Source organism: Trachurus japonicus, chromosome 14, assembly GCF_045865225.1.
Source record: "Trachurus japonicus isolate A0001 chromosome 14, Traja_1.0".
Lineage (NCBI taxonomy): Eukaryota > Metazoa > Chordata > Actinopteri > Carangiformes > Carangidae > Trachurus > Trachurus japonicus.
This window is the reverse complement of record NC_140920.1, coordinates 10,420,056-10,432,093: the sequence shown is the minus strand read 5'-3', so window position 1 is coordinate 10,432,093 and position 12,038 is coordinate 10,420,056. Positions and strand designations below refer to the sequence as shown.

General features: G+C 38.5%; 1 protein-coding gene across 1 annotated transcript; it reads left to right on the top strand.

Moving 5' to 3' along the window:
• The first annotated feature begins 736 nt into the window (after positions 1–736).
• vkorc1l1 (vitamin K epoxide reductase complex, subunit 1L1) lies at positions 737–6,951 on the top strand. Its single transcript, XM_085797412.1, has 3 exons — positions 737–995; positions 4,176–4,285; positions 6,513–6,951. Exons 1-3 carry the CDS (start codon positions 805–807, stop codon positions 6,737–6,739), a joined length of 528 nt encoding a protein of 175 aa, XP_085653538.1. The 5' UTR covers positions 737–804; the 3' UTR covers positions 6,740–6,951.
• Positions 6,952–12,038: the final 5,087 nt, after the last annotated feature.

Here is a 12,038-nt window from a genome sequence, read left to right as displayed (position 1 = left end):
TTTTAGTTTCTTTATCAAATTCAGTGTCTTAAAAAAAAAAAGACTTTATACAATACTGTTGAGCCAGGGGAAGAGAAATAAATAAAAGTATAAATATACAAAGAGTATATAAGTATCATGTATAAAAAAATGCATTGATGTAAAGAAAATCATATTATATATATATATATATATATATATATATATATATATATATATACATATATATATATATATAAATAAATATTATCCAAAATAAAGTTTGTTTTTAAAGCCTTTGGCATTTCTTGTCCATTTATGTGGGTGCTGCATTGATACATTTCCTTTAAAAAAAAAAAGTGTAAAATTTGATTTGCTGTCAGTCCATTTCTTTTTGTGTAAATACCTAAAAATAAAACAAGTTGTACAAAAAAAAAAAAAAATCATTTTCCATTTGGTTGTTTTCAAAGTAAAGAAAAATGTCCCTTTCATGCAGATGTACTGAATGTCCAGTTTTCTTTTCAATAACATTGTGTACATTCAAGTGAAAAAATAAATGTGCAATAGATTCATACAAGCCACAGAAATCACAAGAGTATTCAATATCAAGAGTTTAAATCTCTCTATTGTTTTGTTTTTTTGCTGGATACATTTTATGTATAATTTTTTATCAAATTCAGTGCCCCTACTGTTGGTTGTTCCTCAGCTGAGCGGCCAGCCCCGCCCCTCACGGTGTGGCACGTCCTGACGCTTTTCCACGTCGCTGCTCCGTCTGTCTGTCTCACAGGCGGCGAACTCGCTGCGTATGTTTGCGTGCGTGTCTCCAGCCTAGGCCAGCAGAGAGTGATGGCGGCGCCCGTCCTGAGAGTGTCCACCCCTCGGTGGGAAAGAATAGCCAGGCTCCTCGTGTGCCTCTTAGGCATATTATTGTCTCTTTATGCTTTTCACGTCGAGAGGGAAAAGGCTCGGGATCCGAGTTACACGGCGATGTGCGACGTCAGCAGCTCCATCAGCTGTTCAAAAGTGTTCAGCTCAAGGTAATTTGAATTCAGCAAAGAGCGCCGACAGTGGCGCTCAATGATGAAGCTGGGGCTGCTATTGTGGCAATCTGGGGAAGGGCTACCCGGCTGCCCCCTCCCTTTGCTAACCATAACTACATACAAACATGCATACATAACATGCTGTGAGCTGGATGCAAGTTGGAATAGTTTGTGTGGGACAAGTTAAGCTGTTAGTTGGTGTGTCATTTAATAAGCAGCAGCAGCAGCAGCCAGCCAGCCACCCGCTATCCAGTTAGCTCGGCGAAGCTAACGTGGCTAACCGTGAGCTAACCCCCTAACCCATGTTACTGTACATTTCTTTAGCCTGTTAGCTATCAGCCGTCAGCAGCAGAGTTTTAAATTATGAGGCAGTCATATCGTAGCTGACTGCTTACGTTCATTTGGCCCCGTTTGGTTTTTATGTATGAGTGTGTGTAAGGATAAAAAAACATCTGTAACACAGCAACTTGAGCACAAAAGTTACAAAAGGTAGCTCGCCCAGACTGACGATATTATGTGTGTGTGTGTGTTGGTTAACTGGATGAAGCCATTCATTCATTTCATTCATTCATTCATTCATTCCGCAGACCTAAACCTAAACCACAGTTTACTGAAGTGGTTTGGTGTTAATGTTGATAGTTTCTGAGGCGGTAATGTAACTTTTTTAAAAACCAGCCAGCCTGCAGCTCACTGGAGCTGTCATGCTGCTGTCATTAGCTGTCATGCTAATGTCACTTGCACTGCAAAAGCTAAGGCACTCACTGGCAGACTGGCAGTCAGTCAGTCCAAGGGGTTAAATCCTACTACACCCTGGCTCTTACCTAAAGGGACAGTGCATACATACATACATACTGTACATACTGTGGCTGCTGCTCCAGAGGTCAATGGAGGGACCTGTAACATTGTGAGCTAAACCTGAATGAAAGTTTCTCTGCAGCTTAACCATCACATATTGATAAGTTGGTCCGGCTGCACAGATAAAGCTGCTGCTGCTTCTGCTGGAGGTTTTTTGATTTACATTATCACTTCACTTTGATTCACATTCAGATTTTGTATTAAGCCTTTTAATAACTGAATTTGCGGTGATGCCAGCTGCGCCGTGGGCCTGCAGCTATAACTGAATAAAGTGGATCTCGCCTCTTAAAAGTCGCCGAATGAATAGGTCTGTGCAGGTCTTGAACACGTACGTATAGAGCAGGAATGTGACCTGTTTAGGACTTATTACATATTTGTTCAATGAGTGGGTGAATTGCATGTAAGAGTGTCACCGTCAATCTTGTCACCCAAAGTAAGGTGTTAACCATTAGAGTAGTTTTGTATTTAAAGGGACTGATTTCAAAAGGAATCATAAAAGTTAGAAGAGTTAAATCTAAACAGTCCTGGTTTGCACCAGTCTCTATCTCTCATGGGACACAGATAAAGTGAATATCCTATGTTTGGCAATGCTGCTTTACTGTATTTGTTTTGAATATTTTCTGCATGTCTCCTCAAGTGTTTGAGATAAAGCATGAAACATTAGCCTGAATGTCTGTTGTAGTAAGTTATGTAGTTAGTTAATTGATAAGCTTGAAATTGTTATTTAGTACGTGCAAGAAGACTAAGATAGCACAAATTGGTAAATGAAATGAGGTCGATAAGCATCGGACACCAAGAGATACTGTCACATCATCTTGTTTTTTCTTTTTTTTTTGCTTGTATTGTGGCTTTTAAACTTGTAGCATTCCTAAGTTTTACAACTATTCCTACCAAATATTTGATTGAATTCAATTTAGAGGTTGATTGTGGTTCTTAAGACAGTTACTCTGAGGAACAATACGACATGTTTTTGCGGTGAATGAGAGGAAATTAAAGTTATTGAGTTAGTGGAACCAACTTTCTTATCTGCATGCTCTTGCTGCTGTGTAACCTAACATTAGACATGGAAACTTTTTTACAAATTCATACTGAATTAATTGCAGTCTTCACTTTAAAATAATAACAATATAACAAACATGTATAAATAGTGTTACACCTACATTAGCTGCTTTACATAAATAACTATGATCAGTGTGTGTTCAGGTAGTTTCAAATCATCTTCTTACTATGATGAAACTGGACCTTTGGACATCCTCTCATTCACTCATTACATTCACTTTCGATATGTTATCTTATACAAGAAATTACATCAATGTAAATCTTCTGTCTTGTACTCTGCTGGCTGCTGTGTTTTTCCTTGAAAAAACATACATATGTGTTGCAACAAAACTTCAGACAAACACTCGGACAAATGCTTTCAGTTTTATCAGAAGAACTAACTGGGATATGAGACCTCATGCGTGTTACCTGGTTGAAAACTATCAGTGTGACACACAGCAATGGCATTAACAGGTGGTGTCAAGAGAGAATAATTAACTTGGTATCACACAGTCGTTTCACCACTCAAACAGACAAATTAAATGTCACCCACTTGAGACGACACTAAAGACTTGAGATTCAAGCAGTTATGGTGTCAACACTGGATTCATGTGTGTGGTTATTCAGGTCGCAGTAATAGCAGTGTTAGTTGTTTTGTAGCATTTGTTGGTCTAGATTGGTTGAATCTGGCACATATATATTAGCGACTTGCCAATCCATCACTGTTAACTGTCTTCATCAATTTCTCAATTGATCCGCCAGCTATTTCAATACATTGAGAACTAGCAAAACTTTCCCTTGTGGTCGGTTCTCTCTCTGCTGAGTGATCTGATACTTTTCATAGTTTTATATCATTGTAACTCATCACTGTATTAGTTTGGATTCAGACAAAGAGTTTCTTCTGTGAGTCAACATCTTTAGACAAAGTAACACATCGAGAGTAAATAACAAGTCATTTGAGCTCTAGTTCATCAGTTGTACACAAAAACGGTTGTCTGTAAATAATCATTTGTCTATCCAGGCAAACCTCACCAACCTGGTATTTCAGGTTCTTCTAAAAACTTGGGAAGTATTTCAAGGAAGTATTTTATCATTTGGCCTTCAATCTGGTTGCTGTCAGTTTTTTTTTTTCATTTTGAATCATTCAGTATGACTCATTGGGATTTGATAGTACTCAGCTATAAACCTTCAGCTGCAATTTTCCAATACATTTCTGCAATAAAGTTGTAACTTCTTTCCTCTTTGCTCTTTTTAAAAAATTTTTTTATCTTGCTGTCCTGTTAGGTGGGGTCGAGGATTTGGACTCTTGGGCTCAATTTTTGGAAATGACAGTGCACTGAACCAACCCAACAGTGTCTATGGGATTGTCTTTTATGCCTTTCAGCTCCTACTAGGTAAGAAGCCATTTTATCCTGAGTAATCTGTTAGTATTGCAAATTCCAAGTCACAAATCTCCAAAGCCATTGCACTGGTATTTAGTGCTGACTCAGTACTTGGCCTTTTCTCTGTCAGGGCTATATTTGACTAAACCTGACTCACATGACGTTGTTGGCATCACATTATGCCATGTATGAATATGATTATATAGTTAGGTGAGAGGCTGACTCTGTTTGAAGCTCACCCTGCTGAACTACAGTCGACATCTTGTGTTCTTCAGACCAAAATCTTAATTAAAGTGTGTCCAAGCAAATTTCCGTAGGTGGAATTTCATGATATATTTAACATAGAAGATACATAATACCTTCAAGACACACCTTTTCAAAACTGCCTACTCCCTTTAATCCCAATAAATCATCCATCCGTTTAGCCACCTGTATGTTCTGCTTGTTTGCTATTTGTATATTTATTATTTGTATATTTTGCTATTGTACTGTTCTAATATTATCTATGTGTAAGGCGACCTTGAGTGCCTTGAAAGGCGCCAACAAATAAAATGTATTATTATCATTATTATAATATTATTGAATGGCCCCATCACTAAACGTATATCGTGTCATGGGTAGGCTCTATAGTGTGGGGATAAAGCTTGAATTTTATTTATACAAACTGTCACAACATTACTTTTTCATTACTATTTATCGGAAATTTTCTTGGACACATTTTAATTGATTGATATCTAATGTAGAAATGATACATTAGTCCAGTGATAAACAGGCCTTGTTTTGCTGAAGCTACATTCTGCTTTAAGTTTGATGCCCAGACAGTAATACCGTACTCGTCTCAGTCTGATTTTGGCATCAACAGTTGAGAGTCATTATTTAATATTTCTTCCTATGTTATGATGTGTTGTAACTTGATGGTTCCTCTATAGCCGCCCCTCCCCTGATTACAGTGATGGTGTTGCTGACTCAGTCATGCTGCTTTGACATGTTTCCCTGCCGAGTGGTCTGAAGACTTGCCTGGCCACCTGGCGCTGGCACAGAACAAGAGGTTCTTTTAGCCACAGTAGTTACCACTCATTTGACTGACACAATAGCTGCCCAGTTAAGCCAAACAGCAACGGCGGGTCAAGATTTCCATATTAAAGTCAACGCCACCCAGTTTTCAGAGCCTGGATTATTCACAGCCTTGGGACTGTCCAATATTTGTGAGTAGGCGTTGCTCCAAAAATCAGCATAACCACCAAGGCCCTAAATTCTGATCACTGGCACTGAACACAGCTGCGGAGTATTGTTGGAAAGGATTTCGCTGTTGACCCAAATTTTCACAAGCACATAACATTAACAGTTTTGTTGAACCTTTTCCCAAGACAATCTGTGCTGCTCCTGTACACTGCAACCAGACAGTGATAGAATATATGATATCTCTTTGGATAATCCAGCAAATTTAATTAGACTGCTTCATTACACTGATCTAGATATCATTAAAACTTAAATACAATACAATGTGTCCATGAACCAGTCCTACTCATTAATTTTTGACATCGCCCCCACAATGGAATAATATACACTCAGAGATATCAATAGTTACAGGAAACATCTGTTACAATGGAGACATTTATCACCTTTAACATTGTATGGAAAATATTTTTGTGTAACTAGACCCTAGAAGAGAGCAGATGTGTATCATACGTTTTTATTTCCCATGGTTTACACTGTGCTTTCATTTTTTTTAGAAACTTTTTTACAAATTTATAATGTGAAAAAACGATTCTAATTGATCACAGTGAGCAAGATGTGTCGTCACGTCACCACGCTCACATATGCAGTTTATTGATGCCCTTTGGGGCCATGAGGCAAGTGGATTAATACAAGGAAAAGTTGAACTGGGTACTTTACCAGTACATTACAGTTTACTCTCAGGTATGGACCAACCGTGGCTCATACTGTTGAAGTCAGAGAGGGAGGACGAGGTACATGAAATAACTCTAGCGTGTTGAAATGTCACCACAAGCACCAGCAGGGAGGAAACGCGGCCTTACAACTATGACTGCAGCTCATGTGACAACAGAATAGTCTGACCAGTCTATTCAGCGTCTGGGCTGAATGTCATCACGAGGAGGCTGATCATATAAATAGAGAACTGTTTGAGGCCAGAAGACTCATCAGGTTGCCTGATTGTTTCAAGGTTGTGTCTTTTTTTTTTTCTCCTGAAAGCCTTAGTTTGTGTTTCTCACCGTAGGAATGACTGTCAGTGCAATGGCCGCCCTTATTCTCATGACGACATCCATCTTATCGGTGGTGGGCTCGCTCTACCTGGGCTACATCCTCTACTTTGTCCTAAAGGACTTCTGCGTCATCTGCATCACCACATATGCGCTGAACTTCATTCTCTTTATTCTCAACTACAAGCGACTGGTTTACTTGAACGAGGCCTGGAAGCAGCAGCTGCAGGCCAAGGAGGACTAAGCTGTCGAGAACGGCAAGAAAAGTACGACAAACAAACAACACACAAAAAAAAAAAGAAAAGAAATGTGACCTCTGAACATTTGACTTGCCACCAGGAGACCTTGCTTCCAAACAATGTTTATTCTGCTGTGTGTTCAAAAAAATGAAGAAATTTAACTTAAATGTTGGGCCTGACATCTCAATGTTGATTGCAAACATGGAAGGATTTGTAAGTGAAAGGTGATTTTTCTTTTAATTTCTTTTACCTTGTTTAACATTGTACTCACTTAAGGAGGGGACTGGCTATGTGTGCGTGTGTGTGCATGAGTGTGAGTGTGCGTGTGTGAGTGTATGAGGAAATGCAACAACCCAAGCAAGCAGAGGCAGAAGGCCACAATACAGAACGATTGAGGACAGCTCTCTTTTGAACAAAGGATCGCAGAATGGAAGACAAAACAGGACGTTAAAGGGGTTTTACTTGAAATGGTTAGAAAGGTCCTATTACTGCACAGCAGATCTGCACTAAAAAACATGGAGCCGAATAATGGGTCCCAAAATTAGAAAAAAAGAAACACTTGTTAAGGTTATCGTACAGTTTGCAGCAGATAAAAGTTCAATGGCAGGGCGGGGGAACAAAAACGATTAACATTTATACAGAATTGTTTTTTTTGTTTTGTTTTTTTCATGTTTACACTTTGTAGTAGGTTTTGTTATTTTGAAGAGGACCACTAAAATAAACACGGGACAATGTGAGATATTGTGTGTAGATCAGTCAGGTTGTTTGTTTTGCAATTCTGTAAATAGCTGCTGAGCAATATTCCAGGCTAGATTGTGAGTTAGTGTTGACACAACCTTTAAGGTAAAAAAAAAAAAAAGAAAGAAAAAGAAAATGGGGCGGGGGGGCGGGGTGGGACCAACAGGAGAAAACGTCAGTTCAATCTGGAACAAAACGATGTGATGGAGGTCACAGGGAGGTGGAGGAGTCTGAAGATGTGCCCTCGCGACATCTTCTGTTCTGCCACCCTGGTCGGGCATGCAGTTCAGAGTCGTGTGGATTTCTTTGTTGTAAGTGGTAACCGTCTCACCTGAAGCCACCGACACAAGTCTTTTAAACGGAACCGCCGGTTCTATTCACCAAGTTTGCATAAAGGTACCCTCACCCTTATTTTCAGTTTGGTTATTGTGTGACAAGCATTCCTGACCACCACACAAGTGGGATCCATAAAGACTTATGTGCCTAAAGGAGTGTTAAGGTGAACTTCCTTTTTTTTTTTTCTTTTTAAATGTTTCCTTTTTGGGGGTTGGGTGGGTGGGGCTCATTTTATTGTCACAGGTCCAAGGCTTTATTTTTCTGATCACAATTTTTTGTAAATTAAGATACCAGTGAAGTGTTTGTCCCTCCCTAACAGAGTCTCATGAGGTAGCAAAAGGCTGCTACACTGTGATTGTCTGCTCAAGAGTAGAGTGGCCTGGTGGCAGAAGCATCTCTAATCTTTTCTGTTTCTCTTGCTTTAATGTTCATCTGGCTTTTTGTTCACTGTCCAGACCTGTATGCATTCGGTGTCAATTGAACAGTAACAGTGATCTCGCCAAGCTGAGTTACCGTTCATTTGCAGGACGTGAACAAAAACTTGGAAAATGTTATACTTTGTTGACACGAACGGTCGAAGATTCAGTAAGAAAACAAAACAGTATGTTTAAGCCATATGTGGAGTTCGGGGGAGTTTTTTTTTTTTCCTTCTTCTTTTGCTCCAGTAGCAATGACATCCAGGCTGCTGATGGTCACACTGAAGCTTTCATTAAGCGGTTGATCTTAGATAGCAAGGTTTGTACAGAGATGGATCACAGTCCGGGGGAAAAGCAAGCACAGCTCGTACTGGCTCGGCTGGAAATTCACAATATTGTCACTTCAGTGGCAGGGTAGGACCATTGTCTCTCTTCCATCCAGAACCCACTGATTAAAAGTATCCTACCTGTCAGATGCATGGTACACTATCTCCTGGCTTTAAGTATATGTTGGCCATCGGACAATCTTACACACTGTCAAAGATCTATAACAGTCGTAGTAATAACTGTAATAATGTGATTCATCTGTGGTGTTAAACCAGCTTGTTAATAGTTTCCGTCACTGCTCGTCTCTACATGCCCCTTCATGTTTTAATCGAACACAAGTTCTCCTATAGACGGCTGTTTTATAGGGTACAAGACTCAGACTGTGAGCGGACTGATGACGGCAGCAGTCAGGGAAGTCATTTCAGTGACATGCTTTCTGTGAGACATGATGTCATCAGTTGGAAATTGAGGCGATAACTTCTTTTCTGGGATATTGTCAAAGTGAAATTGTTGATCTGTTTCTTACATGTTGTGACCCATTTACTACTTCTCATACATACTGTAGGCTGTTTGACGTCACTGTTGACCACTTTCCAAAGCAGATTGTTTTTTTTATTGGTGAAGTGGTTTTTCCTACATTTCATTCAGGCAGACAGTGGTTTCCATTTATTTTACCCAGGGATGACGTAACACTGTAAGAGACTGGACATTTCCATCCCTCAGTGAATGTTGTTTAAACTGTTTTTTTCAGGTTTTTCAACACTTGTATTGGAGTTTCTGATAAATGTGATCGATATGAATTGCTGATTACAAGAGTAACTCCGAACCATCAGATTTGCTTGATTTTCAAACTTTCACTTCATTCATTTATTGAATTATATACATGCATTTCTACTCCGCAACATCTGTAAATGGACTTAAAGAGTGCAGTTTCTCTGTGAACAAACCCTAAATCTTTGCAACCTGGATTGTCATGCCATATATATATATATATTTATATATATATAAACCCACCATGAGCCAGTAGCTGTCTGTAAGAGAAACTCGTGGAAAAACACCATGATTTGCTTTGGAAATTGGTTGCCAGTTGGGCGAAGTTGACATGTTTGGTAGTAAAGTGGCAAAAACATGTGAAATCCAGTACAGTCTTTTAATGAACTGCATTGTCCTCCATGTAACATTTTTAAACGTTTCCATCATGTCTTGGCAAGTCATTTTTAAGATCTTCCTTACACAGTATTGCCTGGTCAGGTTTACATCAGGTTATTTTTCATCTAAACTCAGAATGAGATTCCACAACCACAACACTGTTTTGTGTTTGTCCTTTTTTCGGGGAAATCCTGTGCACTCACACATAAGTCAAGTCTCCTATGGATTCACTTGCACAAGTCAAAGTTTTTTTTTTTTTAAATGTAGAACAGTCAAACTGACATTACTTGATAGTTTTTTTTTTTTTTTTTTGGCCACAACTATGGGCCCTGTGAGTGTTGACCATAGAACTGACAAGGGTACATTAGGTAGCCTATCATTATGTTAATGGTTCCCGTCATATGCAAAGCCTATCACACTAGTTACTTTCAAGAGAGGGTTAAGGAATTTGGATGTTAAATGTTTGGAATCTTTTGCTGGTAAAAGGATCACCATGTTGTGTGATGATTTAATGTGAAAAAGGTCAAAAGGACTGATACTGCATTTTCATGAAAATTCATTTAGGCCCTGAGGTATAACTGCCATGTTAGTTGCATCACCAATGCCAACAAAAGTGCCTTCTGTTTGATCACTAGGCCTTGAGCCAAAGACGAGCAACAGTAATAGCCTTGTAAAACGAAGAATGGTAACTGTAACAGGCACTTCTGCTTGCCTTCCTTAAAAATGCAATTGATAAATTGGTAATTCCCAAAGATTTAATATCCAATGTCAGTCAGTGCAAAAATCCATTCAGAAATTGCCAGACAAAATGCCCTGTCAAATCAATGGCCGTTCCTTTTTTCCTTCCTCAAGTCCACTATATAATTTTGATCTTTATTTGTCTAGCTAGGACATGTTTGTTAGCTAAAATTACACTCTGTTAAACTACATTGATTGTATTGTTCTTTTTTCATCATTAATTCTGCCCTTTAGCTGTATAGACTGTTAACATTCTGGGTTATTTTAGTTAAAAAAATAAAACAACAACAAAAAAACATTGAGGGGTTGGAGGGCTAGGAATCCATGTGTCAGCATAAAATGTTTATTAAATTTCTTTGTGGAGGAAAACTTACTGGGTTTGCTTCTGTATTGCCAAATATGTTTTAAAATGCTGTATTTTCTTACATGGAAAAGTGTTACAGGAATGGTAGGAGGGTGCGAAAACGTAATCTGTTTAAATCCATCTTATCTTAAGGGAAAACTGTAGAAAAGGTTGACATGAGTACATTTTTAATTGTGTCATTGTCATGTGGAAATTATCTACCATTAAAACATTCCCTCTGAAATGCCCATGTCATTATAAGTTATTTGAAATAAATTAAAAATGTTGAGTTCACAAGTTCGTCCTGACCAGTCATCAGATGCTTACAAGAGAACAGGAGCAGGTTTAGTTTACTGTAATCACTCCTGTTCATACTGGCTGTTAAGCGTCCTCTTTCTAGGCAAAAATGTTCCGCAGTGTTAATATCTGTGTTGCCATACCTCACAGGTCACTAAGGAAACTATCTGTTAAAACAAAAAACTAAATTTGACTCTAGAAATAATAAATGAATGCTGTCCACTCAGTCGTACCAAGTGACTCACTCATCAGAAATTCATTTTATCTTGGGATAAAGTTCAGACGTCATTGGAAAAGAACAAGGTCTATACTGCAGATTCTGTTCCCAGCTCTTCCACTGGATATTGTGACAGGAGAAATTATTACTCAAGAGAAAAACCTGCTTCCATGTTAATATAGGCAGCGACTTGTTATAATACATGCTTGAAACACTGAGATCTCAATCATTAAAGGCTATGGTCCAAGTAGAAAGTTCAAATATCGACCTGGTTAATCTGGTTCCCTTAGCATTTGGATTATTTATTTATCTTTTTAAAAGAACAACCTTTATTTCAACTGAAGTCCATGTGGGAAACCGGTTAAACTTATTGTAGAAGGTTTGTTACTAAGTATTGTAGCTGTTTTTTGTTTTGTTTTTCATTAGCAAAGAATAAAACGTTTCCCGTATTGAGGGATTTAGATTGAATAATGAAAATCAATACTGGCTGCAGATGCAATACATTACTATTGAACATCATCCTCCCATGAGCTGAAAACATTAACACTAATACTAAAAACATTCAGTGTCTCTCCAGTCACCAAAAGAAACTAAACCTTGATGTCAGTATCAGTGCTGGTACTGATTGAGTTCTTTGGATTTGTTTTGTTGTGTTTAACGACACATGAATACAGTTATGAAACACAATTATTGTGTAAACAGCTGTAACAAATCTAAACAAAGCAAGGCAAAGGAAGAAAAAA